Here is a 19872-nt window from a genome sequence, read left to right as displayed (position 1 = left end):
ACGCCACCAGGGAAACCCAGGAAGTGGAGTTTTTATTCTGGGAAGCCATACATCTGGCTTAAAGTCAGAAATTTAAGGAAAAAGAGAAATAAACATTGGGGCAAACTAGCAGTATCTGTTAGCTGGGGATTGGCCTTAAGCAGGATTTGCTGCAAGTTGCTAGCTTAGCTGAATCGGAATAATAATTAGGAGTTTGCCAAGAAGAGAGGCGTGGTATACTACAGATGGCAGCACACTCTTTGCCATTCCCTGCATCAAGAGGTAGAGCCTGTTTCCGCTCCTCATGAATCTGGGCTGTGCTGATCATGTGACTTGTACTGACCAATAGAATCTGGCAGAAGTGACACTGGGCTACTTCCACAGCTGACTTGAGATATGCAGCCTCGGCTTTCAATTTTGGGGCCCTATCCTCTTGAAACCCGGCTACCATGTAGGAAGTCTGTCTTCCCTGGGATTAATCCTGCTGTGAGAAGGTCCAAGTTGACCACGTGGAGAGAGCAAGGCGGTGTCCGGGAGCTCTACAGCACCACCCATGAGAGTGAAGTCTTTTCAGACCGTCCAGTCCAGCCCACCAGCTGAATGCAGCCAAGTGAATGACCCCAGGTCATGCCATGTGGAACAGAAGAACCAGCCAGGTAAGCCCTGCCCCAATTCCAGGCTCACAGAATCATGACCAATAAATTGGTCGTTGTATTCATTTGGGGGTATTACTCAGCAATAGATAAGTGAAACTAACAGGGAAAGGCTATTCTGGGGAGAGGAAACAGCATCGGAAATACACAGTGGTGAGAGGCAACCTGCTGTATGCAAGGAATTCTAATATTCTTTTTTTTTTTTGGCCGTGCTGCACAGCACCCCAACCAGGGATCGAACACGTGCCCCCTCAAGTGGAAGCATGGAATCCTAACCACTCATCTGTCAGGGAATCCCCAAGGAATTCTATATAGTTTGACATGCTGGAGGGTAAAATGATCCCAAGGGTACATGCTGGCAGGAAGCAGGAGGCTAGACTTGGAGGGTCTGGTGTGTGCCATCCTGAGGAAGACGGAATCAGGAGTCTTACCAACCAAGAGCTGTATCAAAGTGGAGAGGGTGTCCTGATGGAAGGTTGGCCACATCTGCTCACAGCAAGATTCAAGATCCAGAGCAGGTGATGCCAAGTTCTCTGTTCTCCTAAGACATAGATCTGAGGGCAAACTTCCTGGGGAGCCTTTGAGGAGGGATAAGTTGCAGTTACCTGTGTGGCATGATGAGTGGGTTTGTATTATCTATTGTGAGGAAGGATTTCTGGGGGGCCACGTAATGAAGATACTGCATTTTCTAATTGACTTCTTTTACATTAAAACAACTCTCTCTTGCAGCTTCCCTCTTGGTGGTGGCTGGATCCTTAGGAGCTAGGAACGAGAGCCCAGAAGGAGCCAGGATAGGGACTGGGGAGTGTGGCTGGGTGCCAATGAAAGGACAAAGTAAACAACCTGATTTGAATTATATTCCCTAGGCTGGGTTCAGGCTCACTTCCTCCATTACATATGGCACATTTCATCTTCATTTTTGGTTGTGAGGAAATGACCATATATTCAAGGACTGTTTTTTTTTAAATTCAAGTGATTCTTTTTTTTTTTTTTTTTTTTTGGCCATGCCACTTGGCAAGTGGGATCTTAGTTCCCTGCCCAGGGATCGAATCTGTGCCCCCTGCAGTGGAAGCATGGCGTCCTAACCACAGGACCGCCATTCCTCAAGGGTTGTTTTTGATGGTGCCTTCATGACTCAAGCCAAGGTCGCCTCCATCTTGAAGCCACGATAGGTTTCTTATTGCTCTATTCTAGAACATTTGAAAAAATTTTCTGAGTGATTCACTACACAAAATCTATACTGATGAATGTCTCATCTCCTTTCTTTTCTGTACCTGTTAGGTATGTGTTGGGTGGTGAGCCAGAGAGAATTAACAGTGGCTCAACTACGTAATGCATTCTCCAGCCACAAGAGGTCTTGAGGCAGACAGACCTGGGCTCACCACCATCATCAAGGATCCAATCTCCTCCTATTTTCTGCTTCAATAGCCTTAGCATGAAGCTTTCATCTTCAAGGCTCATCACTGCCTTTCCAGGTACCATGTCCATATTCCAGAGCACAAAGAGTAATCGCCAGTCAGACCTTTCCTTTTTTTTTTTTTTTAAGGAAATCCTCTCTATACTCTCAAGGGCCTGGGTATCTCAAGGACCTATTTCGTAGGCCTGACTTGGTAGCTGCAAATCTATCTGGTCTGCAGTGGCCTAGTAAGTACAGCTTATTTGGAAAGTCAATACATAACACAATCTCTCTGGGTGTATGGATAATACAGCAAAATTCCACCATATGTGATTGGCTATGGGTTCAAAAGGTCCAATTACCCAACCCAATAAGATGCTGGGTTATTGTTTGTTTGTTTGTTTGCGGTACGTGGGCCTCTCACTGTTGTGGCCTCTCCCGTTGCGGAGCACAGGCTCCAGACGCGCAGGCTCAGCAGCCATGGCTCACAGACCCAGCCGCTCCGCGGCATGTGGGATCTTCCCGGACCGGGGCACGGACCCGTGTCCCCTGCATCGGCAGGCGGACTCTCAACCACTGCGCCACCAGGGAAGCCCGATGCTGGGTTATTGTGAGGTTATAGAAATAAATGTCCAGTGAAAAGTGCCAGCTGGGAGTTTTACGTCCCTTTCAACCTTTACCGGGATCAACTGCAGTTTGGCGCCACCTAGTGGTCGTTGTCTTCCTACCTAATGATTTATGTAGGTGGGTTTCTGGAGCCAGGCAAGGATTCCAGGACTGTCTCCCGGATAGTATGTGCCCATTTAATCAGCCTGTTTTGGGCAGAGTGGACCAGCAGGATACTGGACTGGGGACACCCATCATTTATCTCTTGGTTGGATGAAGGGGTTGCCTGCCACTTCTTTGCCTGGCCTTGTCCTACCTGCCAAAGAGGGGAGCCAATCACATTATATCCCAATTCACATTATTGAAGGTATTATTATATCTCTCTTGTATTATATTTACTAAATAAGCTAAACTTGATAGGGAATGAGCAGAAAACATTATCTGTTACCTTGAAACCCTCTCTAGAGACTATTTCTTCCTCTGACCTAGATGGAGTCTCCAGCATCTTCCAGAGTTTTTCTGGTCACTCCCAGATAACGAAATGTTGCCTGGCTATTTTCATCACGATTATAGTCTCATTTCTGTAATTAAACTATTGGGTCCAGTGTCATGATCATAACTCACAACTTTAACCAAAATGACAGCTTCCTCCCTCCCCAGTTTAGCAATGTGGTGAAGGATGCAGTCAATCTCTTTTCTGCTCTCCCCTCTACCATTAGCTGTTGTTTCTGACCCTTGCAGAGCGGTAAAATCTGGACATGGAGGAGACCCACCTTTATTTGGCTGGTGCCTTTGTGATCTGAATCTGGCGCTCTCTGGCTCAATAATTCCCAAGGTCGATTTTTTTTTAGCTCAGGGGTACTTTTTGTTGGTTTCTTGGAGATTCTTCTGCTGGTATCCTCCAAATGCAACTTCCATGAAGCAGGTGATGTCTGTCCTCTGGTTCAAAGGTATGAATAAAACAGGGTCCTTTGGGGGTCTGTCTGCTGCATCATTTAGCTTCTCCAGGCAGCTTTCTTGGGCACATTCCCCACCCCCTTTTTTTTGGCTGCGTGGCATGTGGGATCCCGACTAGGGATCGAACCTGCGCCCCCTGCATTCGAAGTGTGGAGTCTTAACCGCTGGACCACCAGGGAAGTCCTGGGCATGTTCCCTTTGAAGAGAGCTTCAAGTCCACTCTCCACAGGTCCAGTTAGCCCTGGGTGGAAAAGCCACACGTTTGCCCACAGTTGTTGGAAAAGTGGTCTCCTCCTACAGCTGCCTTCTCTTCCCTCTGGCTCTTTTCCTGCCCTGCTGCCTTGGGGCCTTCTAGTCACAGCTTCTCATAGCATGCCTTCTGCTTCCCAAACTCCTGAGATCAGAAGTCCTCTGAGCAGTCCCCTGGAAAATGCTTTGTCCCTTGAGAAAGGAAAAATATGGCGTACGTGGCATCTGTTCAGAACTGCTACATTGCCTAACTCTCAGGGGGTATCACATATACATTTATACAAAATATAATGAGAGTATAGACTATAATGTGAATGGTGCCCCCTGGAGGTGGGAAGCTGCAGGCAGGCCTGACTGTATTGTCCTTGTTGGAACTTTAGGTGAATCCTATTACATGTAATAGTATAATAATAGAGCTAACACATACATTGTTACCACGTGCTGTGCACTGTTGAGGTGCTTTACCTACTTTATTCAAGCCTCATACCAATCCTTCAAGATAGGTACTATTATTCATGGTTCTTTCACAAATGAGTAAACTGAAGCCCAGACTTGTTCAAGGTTACACAGCTAGCAAATGCCAGGGCTAGAATTCAAACGCAGGGGGTATGGCTCCAAAAGTTGTAGTTCTAAGTCCATCTAAAACATCTTGCCTGAGGGTTTGACTTTTCTCATGTCATTCTGGGGCAGGCTACACATTAGGTACAGCACGGACCCTGAAGTTAGGCGGATGTGGCTCAGAAATCTCGCTGCCATTCAGTAGCTATATGGCTTTAGATAAGTTACTTAATTTTCCTGAAACTTAGTATCTTCGTCTAAAGATGCTAATACAAGCTGACAGAGTTGTTGGCAGGATTAAACATTCATTTACTTTTCCTATCTTTCTGCAAAGAGAAGAGTCAAACTGTAAGGACGTCAAATAAATGTGAAATTATCAATACTCTATCAAACACCGGGTAAGGGAGGCTGGGAGACCGAAATCAGTCGAAAGTATGTAGTAAATGACTGTTGGGTGCCAGGCACTCACTAGCGCTGGTTTTCTGGGCGATGAATTCGGTACGTTCTCTCCAGGTCATTCACACACCACAAAGCCCTACTTATCTTTGAAAGGCTGCGGGGTCTGAGTGAGGCAGCAGAGATGGCACAGTTTTGCTGTCAGGTCATCCTGGGCCATTGTGTGGCCCTTATCACGTAACGTCTGCTTCCTTGCATGTGGAAAAGTGCTCCTGATGACACATAGCATGCTCTACATAAAAGGTAACTCTGAGTACGTCTAATGATGACGGGTCCTGGCTACTTAGGAAAAGCAAGGGGCAGCTGAACTGGGTCCGCGCCGTGGAGTCCGCGGCGGGTCTTTTCTTTAGCCGGAACAGTTCTTTTGGAGCTGGGTCCTTGCCGGGACTTGGAAAGCGGCACACTCGGGCCGGGTTGGGGGGGGGCCGGAAGCGCCGGCCGCTACCGCGCCGCGTGTCCTTTCGGAGGGAGGGAACGCGAGCTGAATCGCGGAGGACTGGGCGAAGATGGCGGCCTTCTCCGGTGCGTCTGCGGAGCTGGGTCTGGAGCGGGCGGCGCGATGCACGCCTCGGCCCTGGGCCGGCTGGAGGGGAGCCTTTGGGGCGGGGGCGCACAGGTGCCGCGCGGGACAGGAGGGAGCTGTCCAAAGCTGTCCCCTCGGTCCCCGCACTGCGGGCGGATCGGTGGCGGCGCGAGAGGCCCGATCGGTGCGCCTCGGTGTTGCAGGGAGAACCTTTCCCTCCAGGTGCTGGCTGGGCCGGGCCTCCCCGTGCTCGCTCTCTTCTTTCTCTCTTTCCAGCCTCCCTTCACTCGGCCGTCCTACCGGGACACCCGGGGCTGCGAGAACGATGCGGCGGCGTTGCTGCGGCCGCTCTCGGAGCCCCGGCCTCTTGCTCTTTGACGTGGCAGTGGTGCTCAGGAGCCCTTTTCTCTCCGCGCCCGATAGGGGCTTGGCCTGGCCGAGAAGCAGCAGGGCGCGGGGAGGGGTCAGTTGGAAATGACCATCCTGCATCTAGTTTGCTTCAGGCCCTTCCAAAACTAAAATTTCCAGGCACAAACCTGATATTTATTTGTGGTTAAGCTCTATTATATCAACAGTAACGTTGAATACCTAAGCTAGAGGGAAAGCATTTTCGTCCGCGTACACACGAACCCATCACAAATGTTGAAAATCGTTGTTTATTTGCTGATGGTATCATCAGCAAATAAAATTCCTTTATTCCAAACAGGAATTTTAGGTGGCTTACCTAACCCGACAGTTGTTTTTCTCTTTTCCTTTATCATCCTTCCTTTATACATCCACAGTTTTACAAGTTGCAGTAAGCCTTATAGACTAAAAGTCGTACATTTATATAGCAATAAATGTATCAAATTAGGCCTGCTATCTTTTAATATTGTTAATCTATTAAGATGACTTCAGATATAACACAGTATTGTACTTTCTTCATTTTTCTCCTATTAGAACGTTAGGAATTCCAAGGTTTTAGTCGTGAGAGAGGATTTCTGATTGTTTTAGTTGCATTTCATAATAGGCAAGGGGAAATCTGCTCAGACTGGGAGCTGTTTTTGTTTCCCCAGCTCTCTCCTCAAACAAGATTTCAGAGCCAAGGTGTGTAGAGCAGTTCCAGGTTGTCATTTTATAGGTTCACTTCTTTGGGAGTCATGCACGGATTTCAGGACTATTAGAGTAAAGGACTAGAAGAGTCTGTGATGTGAAATAAAGACAAAAGTGGAATTGAGCATGAATATTCCTCTTTTTCTTTTGAGTGTTAAAAATGTTCTGTTTAAAGAAAACATGATGGTTTCAAAGCAAACCTGCAGAAAACATGACCAGAATGGAACAAGAAATTGCCTGGAATTTGCTGAAAGCTGTCTGTGGTTGCTGCTTGCAATATAATAGTTTCACAAGCAGCTTCAGCTTGCAGTATTCTGTATGCAGCATATTGAAGACCATCACTCCCTTTTTTTAAGCAATTTGCGTTGTAGGAGAGAGAATACACCTAGACTTTAATGGGGGCAATTTTTAAAAAGGTCAGCTTGGATATACAACTTTTGATCTTGAGTAGTTTTTCAGTCTGTGGCTTTTCTGAAGAGATTTAGGTGTAGGAGAGCCTGCCTTTTTGAAAAAGATTTTTACACTTTCCCATGTCATCAATGTTTATATTAACTCGTTTATTATACAAAATGTTAGTGTTGTATCTATTGTTAGTTGCTAGTATGTGTCTTCTCACCTGATGCAAAGAAAAAGCTACTCTTGCAGTGGATTGTAGTTTTATTTTATGCCTTTTCACAAATGATTATAAGAAATACAGGGGCTTCCCTGGTGGCGCAGTGGTTGGGAGTCCGCCTGCCGATGCCGGGGACACGGTTCGTGCCCCGGTGTGGGAGGATCCCACGTGCTGCGGAGCGGCTTGGCCCGTGAGCCACGGCTGCTGAGCCTGCGCGTCTGGAGCCTGTGCTCCACGGCGGGAGAGGCCACAGCAGTGAGAGGCCTGCGTACCACAAAAAAAAAAAAAAAAAAAAAAAAAAAGAAATACAAAATTTCCAAATAGGTTATTTCTGGGGCTTGGGTATATTTGAGTGTTGTTCATTTTTCAATAGAAATATATACTTTTGTAAAGATAACTAATAAAAGCTACATTTTAAAAATGCAGACTTAAAAGAAAGATCACTTCTTATTTGGAAAGGAGATTTAAGTAATACAACTCACTATTCCGTGTGTACCCTCTACAGTTCATTTGAGAAGTGTTAAAATTTCAAAATCCAATTAGAAATAACCCAATCTATTCATTTATGATTCACTTTGATGTAAATTACTTAAACATGTGAACAATTAAGAACAGTAGTTCTTCAGCTGACATTTCCAGTTAACCCAAGTTCTCAGCAGCAGCCCCTCCCGTTTCAGTTTACCAGAGTTTTGATTATGACTGCCTATAAATGTGGGCTCTCCTTGCCTGTTCATTTTTCTCAGATCGCTGAGGGTATTCACATGGTCCTCAAAGAGTCAAGGCAAATGATTTCCACATTATCTCTAGGTGAAACAACCATGGTACTGGTGTAGAACTTTCCAACTCTGGCAGATTTTTCACCAGTCATAGGGAGGAAACACTCACTGGTGGATACTATGTACCAAGTGATAGCTATGTGCTGGATGCATTCATATGATTATCTGTAATCGTCCCATATTCCTACAACATAAGCAATATTAGCTCCATTTTGTGTGAAGAAATAGGTTTATAGCTTGCCTAAGGTCACATTGCTAGTGAGAGCTTGAATTTGAACTCAAGTTTTTCTCCAAAATTTATACTCAAGAGATACTATGTAACTGAGCTATGTTTCAAACTTGTTTCCCCATTGAACAGTAATTTTAAGAGCAATATGATTTAAGTTTAGTATGTGTAGTTTTTTAAATTAATTTTTGTTTTCAGAGATGGGTGTTATGCCTGAAATTGCTCAAGCTGTGGAAGAGATGGATTGGCTGTAAGTACCTCCATCTTTAAAAGCTTAAATGTACCTGTGACAACAATGTTTTTCAATTTAAATAGTGGTTAGTGTTTTTATCACATATTTTTGGGCCCAGTTGGGTAAGTGAAATTGAGTTTTTTCCTGTGATTCTTTAAATCATAGTTTCCTTTCTAAACGTTGATGTATTTTTAGCTGAAAAAGATTGGTAGTGTTTACCAAATAAAATTCTCTTTTAGGTTTATAGTTTAACATGACTTAATTAGCTTAGGTGATTTTTTTCTAATTAACTAAAATTCTTCAAAATATGATTCTTTTAGTCTCCCAACTGATATCCAGGCTGAGTCCATCCCACTGATCCTAGGAGGAGGTGATGTCCTTATGGTATGTTTAAATGTGGTGAGGTCGTTGGAAGCTGGGGAAACACGATTCTGGGGCTGTTAATGACCCACTTTAAGAACTCCATAGGCTTAAAAATGGTATTTTCACCAAATTAATTTTATTTATTCACAAACATTTAAGCTACCTATGCTGCATTCAAAGTAATTAGGTAGAAGTTGTGGGGAACACAGGTGAATAAAATGCAGTCTTTGCCCTTCAGAAGCTTCAACCCAGTAGCACAGTAAGACATGTACATGGATAAATGTCATACAAGGGAAAATGTGGCACCTGCCTGAGAGGTGCAAAGTATGAAAAGATTCAAGTGGGGTCCAGTTACCTTCCGCTTGAGGAATCATAAAGGACTCTGCTTGGAGGAGGTAGATTTTGGACAAGGGGAGATAAAGGAGAGATGCTCTCTAGGTGAAGAGATGCTCTCTAGGTGGAGAGCACATCAACAGAAACCGTGAATAGGAGAATGCAGGATATGATCCCAGAGTAATTCACTTCAGTGGTAGCATAAAATACGTGTGTCTGGGGTGGAGAGTGTAACTTGAGATAAGATGAGACGTATACAGTGGGTCAGATTATTTGTGCCCTTTCTTAAGTGTCATGCTAAAGAATTTGGGTGTTTGTTGGCAGTGTGGATCATTGGAAATGTTTAACTAGGGATGCGTTGCACGGTTAGAATTGTGTTTTTATAAAGACTGATTTGATAGCAGCTTGTAGTGTAGCTCTAAGACATGAGATACTGTTAGGATACTTTTATAATAATCTAGGTTAGAATAATAAGGGTTTAGATGTGAATGGTAGCAATGGGAAAAGGAAAGGGAGAACAGATTCTTGAGGGAATGGAAGAGGAATGGCAAGATAGACAATAAAGTTGAATGAGGAAGTCTGAATAATCTGCAGACACTGGGGAAATAAAGGTAGCTTGTGAATTGTTAAAGATTTCTACATGGTGTCGCATTAATTTGATTTCCTTAACTGACAACTTAAAACTTTTTTTCTCTTCTTCATTTAGGCTGCAGAAACGGGAAGTGGAAAAACGGGTGTAAGTAATAAACTTAAATTGACTTACTTTGTAAGAGGTGATTTTATTTTTCATGAATTTATTTTATTTATTTATTTTTGGCCACGTTGGGTCTTCGTTGCTGCACGCGGGCTTTCTCTAGTTGCAGTGAGCGGGGGCTACTCTTTGTTGTGGTGCACGGGCTGCTCATTGCAGTGGCTTCTCTTGTTGCAGAGCACGGGTTCTAGGTACGCGGGCTTCAGTCGTGGCACGCGGGCTCAGTAGTTGTGGCTCCGGGCTCTAGAGTGCAGGCTCAGCGGTTATGGCTCATGGGCTTAGTTGCTCTGCAGCATGTGGGATCTTCCTGGACCAGGGCTCGAACCTGTGTCCTCTGCATTGGCAGGCGGATTCTTAAGCACTGCACCACCAGGGAAGCCGGTAAGATTTGATTTTTAAAGCAACTTTGAACAGTGGTTTTTACTTTGAAATATTTAATCAAGTATCCTCCTTCCAAAATGTAAAAAGTGGTTGCTTGCCACAGAGAACAATATTTTTGTTGCCAGCTCATTCTGAAATAAGATTTATATGAGTATGGCTTTAAGAATATAGTTTAAAACTGGTCTTGGAGAAAGAGTTACAGTATCTTTAGTATTTATACTCACTTCTGAATTTTAATGCAGTGGCTCTAGTAATAAAGAAGTTGCAAATAGGGCTTCCCTGGTGACGCAGTGGTTGAGAGTCCGCCTGCCGATGCAGGGGACATGGGTTCGTGCCCTGGTCCGGGAAGATCCCACATGCCGTGGAGCGGCTAGGCCCGTGAGCCATGGCCGCTGAGCCTGTGCGTCCGGAGCCTGTGCTCCGCAACGGGAGAGGCCACAACAGTGAGAGGCCTGCGTATCGCAAAAAAATAAAATAAAATTTAAAAAAAGAAGTTGCAAATAGAGGTTGATCTCCTGTTGGCCTAGACTAGAGAAACGGTTTGTCAGAATAATATTTATCCTTTTTAGTTTAGTTCATTCTGTGGGTCCCAATTGTTTATTGTTTTGGGCTATCAGCTGGTTCTTATTTCCTTCATTCAGTCAACTCTTGTTATCTTACTGGTATTTTGGGTTTGGGCAAATTGGAGCAGCGCTCAGGAATATGTGTCATTATTTAAGGTGCGTGCACGATTTTTGTAATTTATGTTGATTATTGAACTGTCACTGATATCTGAATGCTAATATAGAGGACTCTTGTTTATTTGCTAGGCTTTCAGTATTCCAGTTATCCAGATAGTTTATGAAACTCTGAAAGACCAACAAGAAGGCAAAAAAGGAAAAGCGACAATTAAAACTGGTGCTTCAGGTAATTTTTGCATATATTAATTTCCTTTTGTATAAATTAGTAATTCTCATTCCTGGCATTTACAGATGTGAAGTTTTTAAAAAAAATAAATTTGTTTTATTTATTTATTTTTGGCTCCGTTGGGTCTTCATTGCTGTGTGCGGGCTTTCTCTAGTTGTGGTGAGGTACTCTTTGTTGCAGTGCGTGGGCTTCTCACTGCGGTGGCTTCTCTTGTTGCGGAGCATGAGCTCTAGGTGTGCAGGCTCAGTAGTTGTGGCACATGGGCTTAGTTGCTCCGTTGCATGTGGGATCTTCCCAGACCAGGGCTTGAGCCTGTGTCCCCTGCATTGGCAGGTGGATTCTTAACCACTGCACCACCAGGGAAGCCCCAGATGTGAAATTTGAGTGTGCATTTTTATTGTCAGTATCCAGGGGATGGTATTGTCATTTGTTGCCCTGGAAACCAGGGATGCTAAATGTCATTTAGAGCATAAACACTGAAAGACTGTCCCTCCTAAGGTACTAACAGTGTTGTCTTTGAGAAAACACTGGCATTTTAGAAATTATATTTAGTTATTTTAATGTTTTTCTTAACCTGATAACTTTTTATGCATAATACTGAAGATAAATTGGTACAGTATTTTACAAAGGCATTAAGGAAAGATTTTACAAATAGTTGATAGAGTATAAACCCACGGTGGTAGGAAATATTGCCTTCTACAGGGAAAAGAGGTGTGCATTTTCCTTTAAGATAAGAAAGAAGGAGCCCAGGAGGTTGAAATGTAAAGTGTACATTTTAAAGTCATTTCTTATTTTCAGTCCTGTCTCCATGGCGATTGGTCCTGTCTGTGCCATGAACAATCTTACATTAGTTTTCTCATCCTTAAATTTTGTTGCTTTTATTAAGTGGTTTCTGAATTCCATTCTATCTTGAGTAGTCTATGGTTTTGTTACATTTTAAGTCACTTTTGTTTCATGATACAAAATAGGATTGTGACAAATTGCAAGCTTAAGCGGAGTGAGCTGGCATATCAACATTTTCTTCTCAGTAGTTGAAAGTAACAATGTTACATAGTTTGTAGAATGAACTCATTTGTAAATGAATTGTGAGATAATGGATATGAACTATTTAGACTATTAGTCTGTTTAAAAATAGTCTCAGAATTTGTAGCAACTATAAACCATCATTTATCAGAGAGAGTGATGAAAGAGAAGGATCCTGTCTGCTTCCACAGAAGGATAACCAGAATGGTTGCAGTTCCAAAAATCATGTCCTATTAGGAGTAAGGAAGCTAGATACTTAGACATGGAGACACAAATAAAAAAGGGAGGTGGTATAATTGTTAAATCATTGTTGGGATCTGGAGAGAGAATAATTGTTCTAGAAAATACTGTTTAATTCCTAGTAGCTTGATTGAGCCCACAATGGATAGAGACCCTCAAGAGGACGTTACTTCACCATCATTCCAGGTGTTTAAGCAGATGATAGATATCATTTGACCAGAAATAATCTAGAAAAGATTTCTACCTTGGGTGGAAATAGGGCTTGAAAACACATAGCATTCTCTTTAGCTATTGTGATTCTTTGCTTATCCAGACTCTTAAGATGTTTTAGAAAAGAAAAATGCCAATCCCATAACAGTGAGGAGGAAAATATTTTGTCACTTATGAATTATTTAAAATAAAGGACTTGCTTTTCTTTTAATAATGATAAAGTGATAATTAGATTCTGATATGTTGGTGGGTTATTTTCGTTATGATTGAAGTCACCAGAACTTCATTTTATTAATACTTCCATAGTTATGACAAAGATCAGTGCCATCTAATAAAAAGGCACTGAAGCAAGTGAGCAGAAAAGGTTGCCCTGGATGGGCCAGTGACTATTATTTTTGGCTTGTTTCAGTTTTGCCTTTAATAAAAACAGCAGCAGTTTTAATCGTACATTCCAAATAGTGTATAAAACCATATTGGAACTAGAGGAGTTAAGATATCATATAAAATATAAAATATTTGCTTCATTTTTTGTAGCATGTTTTAAATTATGTTTGTTTGGGGTTAACTTTTCTTGTTTTAATTTGCTTAGTGCTGAACAAATGGCAAATGAACCCATATGATAGAGGATCTGCTTTTGGTAAGTGGATAGATTTTAGCAGCACATTTGTGATTCAAAAACTTGTTTTTAATGCAGTGTTGAAGAAAGATAAAGAATCCTTGTAAACTGGTAAGGGGTTCTTGTGTTGACAGCAGATTAAGTGTTACCTGTTTTAGTAAGAAGGAGATAAGCAATCAGTGGAAAATGGACAAAGGATGTGGATAGGCAGTTCACAGAAGAACCAAATCCAAATGGCAATAAACATACAAAGGTCAAGTTTACAGGTAGCAGGGAAATGGAAATTAAAGTTACAGTGAATGTTGTTTTATACCCATCTGATTGGCAAGAATCCAAAAGGGTGATAACCGACTTACAAATTACTGCCTCTCTGAAAAGGAGTTTGGCATTACCTGTTAATATTTTAAAAACATATATTCCTGGAAGGTCAAGCTCATTGGAATGAAAGTGCCAGTATGTAAGAATACACTTTCAAAGCTGTTTGATGCAACATTATTTATAATGATAAAAACTGCCAGCAAAGTAAATGATACTGCTAGAATGGTAAACAAAGATTAGGGTGTATCCAAGGACTGTTGTGCAGCTATTATGAAGAATAAGTCAGAACTGCAGAGTTGACTTGGAGGAATTTTCTCCAGGTGTCAATGAGTAAGAAAATCAGGATGCAGAGAAAGGTCAGTGGGCCTTGAGGAATCATGACAGAAACAAACAACCCCACACTGCTACTCTCTACCATGTGATACCTAATTTATGTAAAAGTTTATATATGTATATATGCATAAAGAATTTTAAATACAAAAATTTTTATGATTTACCCTTGTCCGAGAACTTTTTTTTTTTTTGTGTGGTATGCGGGCCTCTCACTGTTGTGGCCTCTCCCGTTGCGGAGCACGGGCTCCGGACGCGCAGGCTCAGCGGCCATGGCTCACGGGCCCAGCCGCTCCGCGGCATGTGGGATCTTCCCGGACCGGGGCACGAACCCGTATCCCCTGCATCGGCAGGCGGACTCTCAACCACTGCGCCACCAGGGAAGCCCTGAGAACTTTTTTTTAAAGTTCAGAGGTTTATATAATGTACCCATATGAATAAGAATTTATACTTTGAATAAATAATTTAATTTCTTATAAGTGAAGGAAAATGTGTGACGAGATGCTTTTTTTAAAAATGTCTTCTACATTCAGGTGGCGAATATGATTTGCAAGCCTGAATCAGGACAGAAGTTATAGTTTCCAGTACAGACAAAAGCCAAGTGCTTTACTTAACGCCAAAAAGCACCAATAAGCACTATGACTGACTATGATGTATAATATAGAACTTCATCTTTTAGAGCCCTAATATTAGCAAATAACAGCTACAGGGTTATTTGTTCAGGCTTTTCCTGCTTTCCCTTTATGGTTTCTGGATCCACGGATTAGGGAACAAGCCAGAGTTTCTGTTTTTCTTTTAGTGTAGCATTCACTCAAGCTCTAATTTCGGCATAAAATCAGAGCAACAAGTATTGATGAGTGGGTGCTGCGTCATCCTTAGTATCCGTTTCTTTAAAGGACTCTAGAGAATAGTTGTCTAAACGTGTGTTGGTGATGCAGCTGCGGTAGTACAAGTCAGGTTAGGTGCTGTGTTGATGCCTTTTTAGAATTGTTGTGGTAAAATCCTGTCCCAGCCAACAGATAACAGTAGAGAAACTAGTCCTCAGCGTAAGCCACAGCCCTCCAGGGGATGGATGAGGGCAGCTGCTCATGGGGAAGACGTTGCTACCCTTCAGGAGTCAGCACGTCTCAGTCCCCGGAACATCGCACCGAGTAACGAATGACCTTATTAGTGAGACGGAACGATACTTATTTCAGAACGCGTGATTTATGTAATCTGTATTGACATGGTTTTCTGTGTTTTTCTCAAATCCAGCAATCGGGTCAGATGGTCTTTGTTGTCAGAGCAGAGAAGTAAAGGAATGGCATGGATGTAGAGCTACTAAAGGATTAACGAAAGGTATTTAAACAACATTTGTACTTGTCTGAACTTTTGGGGTGATGTATTAATACATGAACTTCTCTTTAAAATAGCTTTGAATCGAGGATCTGAAAAGATTTTTAATGTTACAGAAAGATCTACAATTCTTCATTTGGAAGATACAAATTGTTATTCAGAAACAATGGGAAAGTAGCTACATGGTAAATGAATCATAAGTGTATAATTTATAAAAATCTCAAAGTATTTTGCCCTTGCAGGGAAACACTACTATGAAGTATCCTGTCATGACCAAGGACTGTGCAGAGTTGGGTGGTCTTCTATGCAGGCTTCCCTAGACCTAGGTAAGTGTTTCTAAAATAAACTGAATTTGTTGTTTTACATTTGTGAATTTTTAACATTTTATTTTAGTGGGGAGCAAAATAGTAAACGTAACCATAGACAGTTTATATTTAGAGACATGGAAATAATAATATTTACCTCTACCCTCCTCGTTCCAAGAAAGATTTGAAGTACCAAAAAATAGATATTATAACGTCATAAAATCAGGAGGTTAAGGTTAAGGGTATGAATGAAGTCAGTAAAGTTAGTATGCATTAATATGTACCACACAATACTGTGTAGATGCTTCAAATTATCTTCAACTTGTGGACTTTCATGGTGCTTTTAACTTTATTCTTACCACATTTATAAAATACTTTTAAAATCTAGGTACTGACAAGTTTGGATTTGGCTTTGGTGGAACAGGAAAGAAATCTCACAATAAACAATTTGATAATTATGGAGAGGTAAGTTGTATTGATGACTTAATCATAGTGTTAGTAAGTTTTCTTGCATACTTACTTGATCACTCATGACATGACTGAGGGTATAGAAATGATTGTGAAATTCAAGTGAATTTTCTGAATATTTTCCACGGAAAGTTCAGATTGGGACTTCAGTGAAGAAATGTTACAAAATAAGAGAACTATTTTTCTTTTATGCCATTTATTAGCCCCTCCAAAGCATATTACTTTGTTTTCTGTGTTCACCCCATTTTGATTTTGGCTTTGACTTTAATACTTGTGCTGCACTCATTTCTTATTTTGAGTCATGTTAAATCTAAATATACTTGTTCTGGTAGCTGACATCTCTGGTAATGTGGAGGAGCCTTAATATGTTGATTCTAAAAAGTCTGTCTGATGCTTCTATTCTTATATATGATATGCTATACTAGGCGTTTTTAAAATCTACTTTAGAATTTTAACGAAGTATTATGCAACACTAACACATACTTTGGATGCAGCTCTATTTGACCTTTTTACCTTATTTTCAAATTTGCTTTTTATTAACAGCACTTGACTTTCTGGTTTTCTAGGAATTCACTATGCATGATACCATTGGATGTTACCTAGATATGGATAAAGGGCATGTCAAATTCTCCAAAAATGGTAAGCTTTCTAGGGACCATTTTGTTAGAGAGTATATATGATATTCATTATTTGTGATTTTTAAAATTTCCTCACCGTCTTCCATCTTCTTTCTCTTCCTCCTTGCCTTTCTTTTGAACAAATACTTATTGAGCATTTGCTGTGTGCCAGGCATGCTGGTAGGTGCTGGAGATACAGCAGAAAATGGACTAGATAAATTTATGTACACTTCTGTGGGGCTTAGCTACTGATAGGGAGAGCCAGACAAATATATGTATTAGGTGGGGACAGTGCACTGAGGGAGCGTATAAATCCGGGTAAGGGGCTGGAGAGCATCCTGGGGGATCAGAGAAGGCTTCTCTGAGAAGGTGACATTTGAGTAGAAATATCTTGGAAGAGTATTTCAGGCAGAGGGACCAGTAATTGCAAAGGTCCTGAGATGAAAGCGTGCTTGGGGTATTTAAACAGTGAGGAGGCCAGTGGGTCTGGAGCACACTGAGCATGGGGGAGGGTCGTAGAATCTTAGGTCAGTGAGGTGGTGAGGCCAGGCCATATAGGACCTTATAGGCTATGATACAAACTTTTTATTTTGACTGAGATTGGAAGCCATTAGGTTTTGAGTAGAGAATTGGCATCGTCTGTTTTTAACAGTTTAACAGTACAATCACTGTGGCTGCTTTGTTGAAAACACTGGGTGGTGACAATAGGTAGGGAACCAGTTGGATGCTAAGAGTTCTGTTTGGGGCAAGTTAAGTTTGAGATACGTATTAGACATCTGAGTGATGAAATCAAGTAAGTAGTTAAATGTACAGTTAAGCGTTCGGGGAGGGATCAAAAGTGGAAATATTGATACATCTTTGAGAGTCATTGGCTTATGTATGATCCAGTCATAGGTCTAGATGAGATCACCTAGGGAATGAGACTAGGTAATGAAGAGGAGAGATCTGAGGCCCAGGGTATTCTTGTGGTTAGAAGTTGGCAAACTGAGGAGAATCCAGCAGAAGTGAATGAGGAGGAAAGCCAAAAGAGGTTGAGGTCCTGCAGTTCAGGTGAAGAAAGCTTTTGAAGGAGGAGGGAATGATCAGATTGTGTCCAGTGCTGCTGATGGGTCTAGCCTAGAAAGATGAGGAGTGAGAACTACTGTGTTTGGCAAGTGGAGCTCGTTAATGAGCTTGACAAAGAGCTGTTGTGGTGGAACGAGGGGTGTGTAGGGGGAGCCTGACTGGGAATCCGTTCAACAGAGAATGGAGTGAAATGAGGTGGACACAGTCAACATGGAAATCAGGCAGTTTTGCTACAAAAAGGAGAAGAAAAAATAAAGGACAGATGGAGGAAGTTCTGAGCTCAGGGAGGTTTGTCTAATTCAAGTGTCTGCTGGAAGCAATCCCGTAGGAAGGGAATAATTAAAATTGTAGAGGGGGAGGGGGACAATTTCAGGAGTAAAGTAAAAAAGTGAAGACATTGGTATTAGCACAGTTAATCTGCAGTAACGGGGCGGGGGCCGTGTGGATGTGCGTCGGCTGCTAGATTTGGTGGTGTGAGCACGTGGACGTTCTTTTCTGGTAGTTTTAATTCAATTTCTCTCTCTCTCTTTTTTTTTTAAGGAAAAGACCTTGGTCTGGCATTTGAAATACCACCACATATGAAGAACCAAGGCCTCTTTGCTGCCTGTGTTTTGAAGGTAATGAGAGACATTTTGCTGTGATTATAAGCTACTTTGATCTTCATTATTTCATATTGGTTAGTTTGCTCTTAGGTTAAGCATTTTCATTTTCTCCTTTATTCAATGCTAGAATGCTGAACTAAAATTCAACTTCGGGGAAGAAGAATTTAAGTTTCCACCAAAAGATGGTTTTGTTGCCCTTTCCAAGGCACCGGATAGTTTCACTGTCAAATCACAGCACACAGGTATAGCACCTGAGAGGGTAAAGATTTCAAGAATGGGGTGTTGAAAACTCCAGTAAGTAAGGCTTCTTGTAGTGAGGTACAGATCCTCCCCTTGCCTGTTTAGTCATGCATCTTTATTGAACATGTCAGTAAAATTCAGTTTCAAAACCTAATTCATAAACTCCCAAGTATTTGGTTTCAGTTCATGCATTTTGGGGAAGCTGTTCATGGTGATGATGGTATCTAGTATTTATAATGTGTGTGCTTATTAAGTGCCATGGCACTGTGTTAAGTGTTTCACCTGCATTATGTAGTCTGCATAACAACCCTGTAAGGTAGTTTTATAGACAAAGAACTTGAGGAGTGGGGACTTGCGGTCACTTGCACAAGGTCAGAGGACAAGTAAGTGGTAGAACTGAGTTCAAATCCAAGCAGTCTGACTCTAAAGCTCACACTCTCACCCCATTGTGCTGCCTAATCTGCTTCCAGTTATTTAAAGAAAGTACCTTTCATAGCTCATTTAATTTATCACAAAGCATATAATCAATTCAAATTACTGCACGTAGATTTAAAGAATCTGTGGTTCATTTTAAGAATCTTTATTTTGTTTAGTTTGACTATCCCCCATACCACTGGACAGTTGTTATTTAAAATTTTGACACTGGAGTATTTGTGCTCGTGTTTTACAAATAAAGGTATCATGAGGTGTGATCTGAACGTGTTCTAATCTTTTTTCTTTTCTTAAGGTAACGCTCAGGTGGCACAAGCGAAGTTTCTCCCCAACGCTCCGAAAGCTCTCATTGTCGAACCTTCCCGAGAGTTGGCTGAACAAACTTTGAATAACGTCAAGCAGTTTAAGAAATATGTCGATAATCCTAAATTAAGGTAAGGCTTCCTTTTGTGCTCAAATGCCTATAGTCTTTAGGTCTGAGGTGTTTCAGAAGAAGAGTAAAGTAGGAAAAAAAAATGAGGTGGAAATTCAGAGTGTGTACATATGCATGTGTATGAGTGTGTAAATATATTTAACTTTGACATATAGTAGCAATTAGTTTCTATATAAAACTCCTGTTTAAGTGAGAAGAGTTCTATTTAAAAAAGTAAATTGAGGGACTTCCCTGGTGGTGCAGTGGTTTAAGAATCCGCCTGCCAATGCAGGGGACATGGGTTCGAGCCCTGGTCTGGGAAGATCCCACATGCCACACAGCAACTAAGCCCGTGCGCCTCAACCACTGAGGCTGCGCTCTAGAGCCTGCAAGCCACAACTCCTGAGCCCGTGTGCCACAACTACTGAAGCCTGCGCGCCTAGAGCCCATGCTCCGCCACAAGAGAAGCCACCGCAATGAGAAGCCCGCGCACCGCAATGAAGAGCAGCCCCCACTCGCCGCAGCTAGAGAAAGCCCGCGCGCAGCAGTGAAGACCCAACGCAGCCAAAAATAAATAAATAAATCCTTAAAAAAAAAAAAAAAAAGTAA

General features: G+C 41.9%; 1 protein-coding gene across 1 annotated transcript in view; it reads left to right on the top strand.

The window, feature by feature from the left end:
• Positions 1-8284: 8284 nt before the first annotated feature.
• Positions 8285-19872, top strand: part of DDX1 (DEAD-box helicase 1) — a gene marked incomplete at its 5' end in the record, with an annotated part of 31696 nt that continues 20108 nt past the window's right edge. Inside the window, 12 exons of the mRNA XM_079720937.1 lie at positions 8285-8334; positions 8637-8700; positions 9719-9748; positions 10954-11050; positions 13113-13160; positions 15042-15125; positions 15365-15448; positions 15816-15892; positions 16462-16534; positions 18118-18194; positions 18307-18421; positions 19147-19285. Of these exons, the coding sequence (XP_079577063.1) occupies positions 8285-8334; positions 8637-8700; positions 9719-9748; positions 10954-11050; positions 13113-13160; positions 15042-15125; positions 15365-15448; positions 15816-15892; positions 16462-16534; positions 18118-18194; positions 18307-18421; positions 19147-19285 (938 nt within the window). The remainder of the gene's footprint in view (positions 8335-8636; positions 8701-9718; positions 9749-10953; positions 11051-13112; positions 13161-15041; positions 15126-15364; positions 15449-15815; positions 15893-16461; positions 16535-18117; positions 18195-18306; positions 18422-19146; positions 19286-19872) is intronic.

Source organism: Hyperoodon ampullatus (assembly GCF_949752795.1).
Source record: "Hyperoodon ampullatus genome assembly, chromosome: 15".
Lineage (NCBI taxonomy): Eukaryota > Metazoa > Chordata > Mammalia > Artiodactyla > Ziphiidae > Hyperoodon > Hyperoodon ampullatus.
The sequence above is the reverse complement of the archived record's forward strand: the minus strand, read 5'-3'. Positions and strand labels throughout refer to the sequence as shown.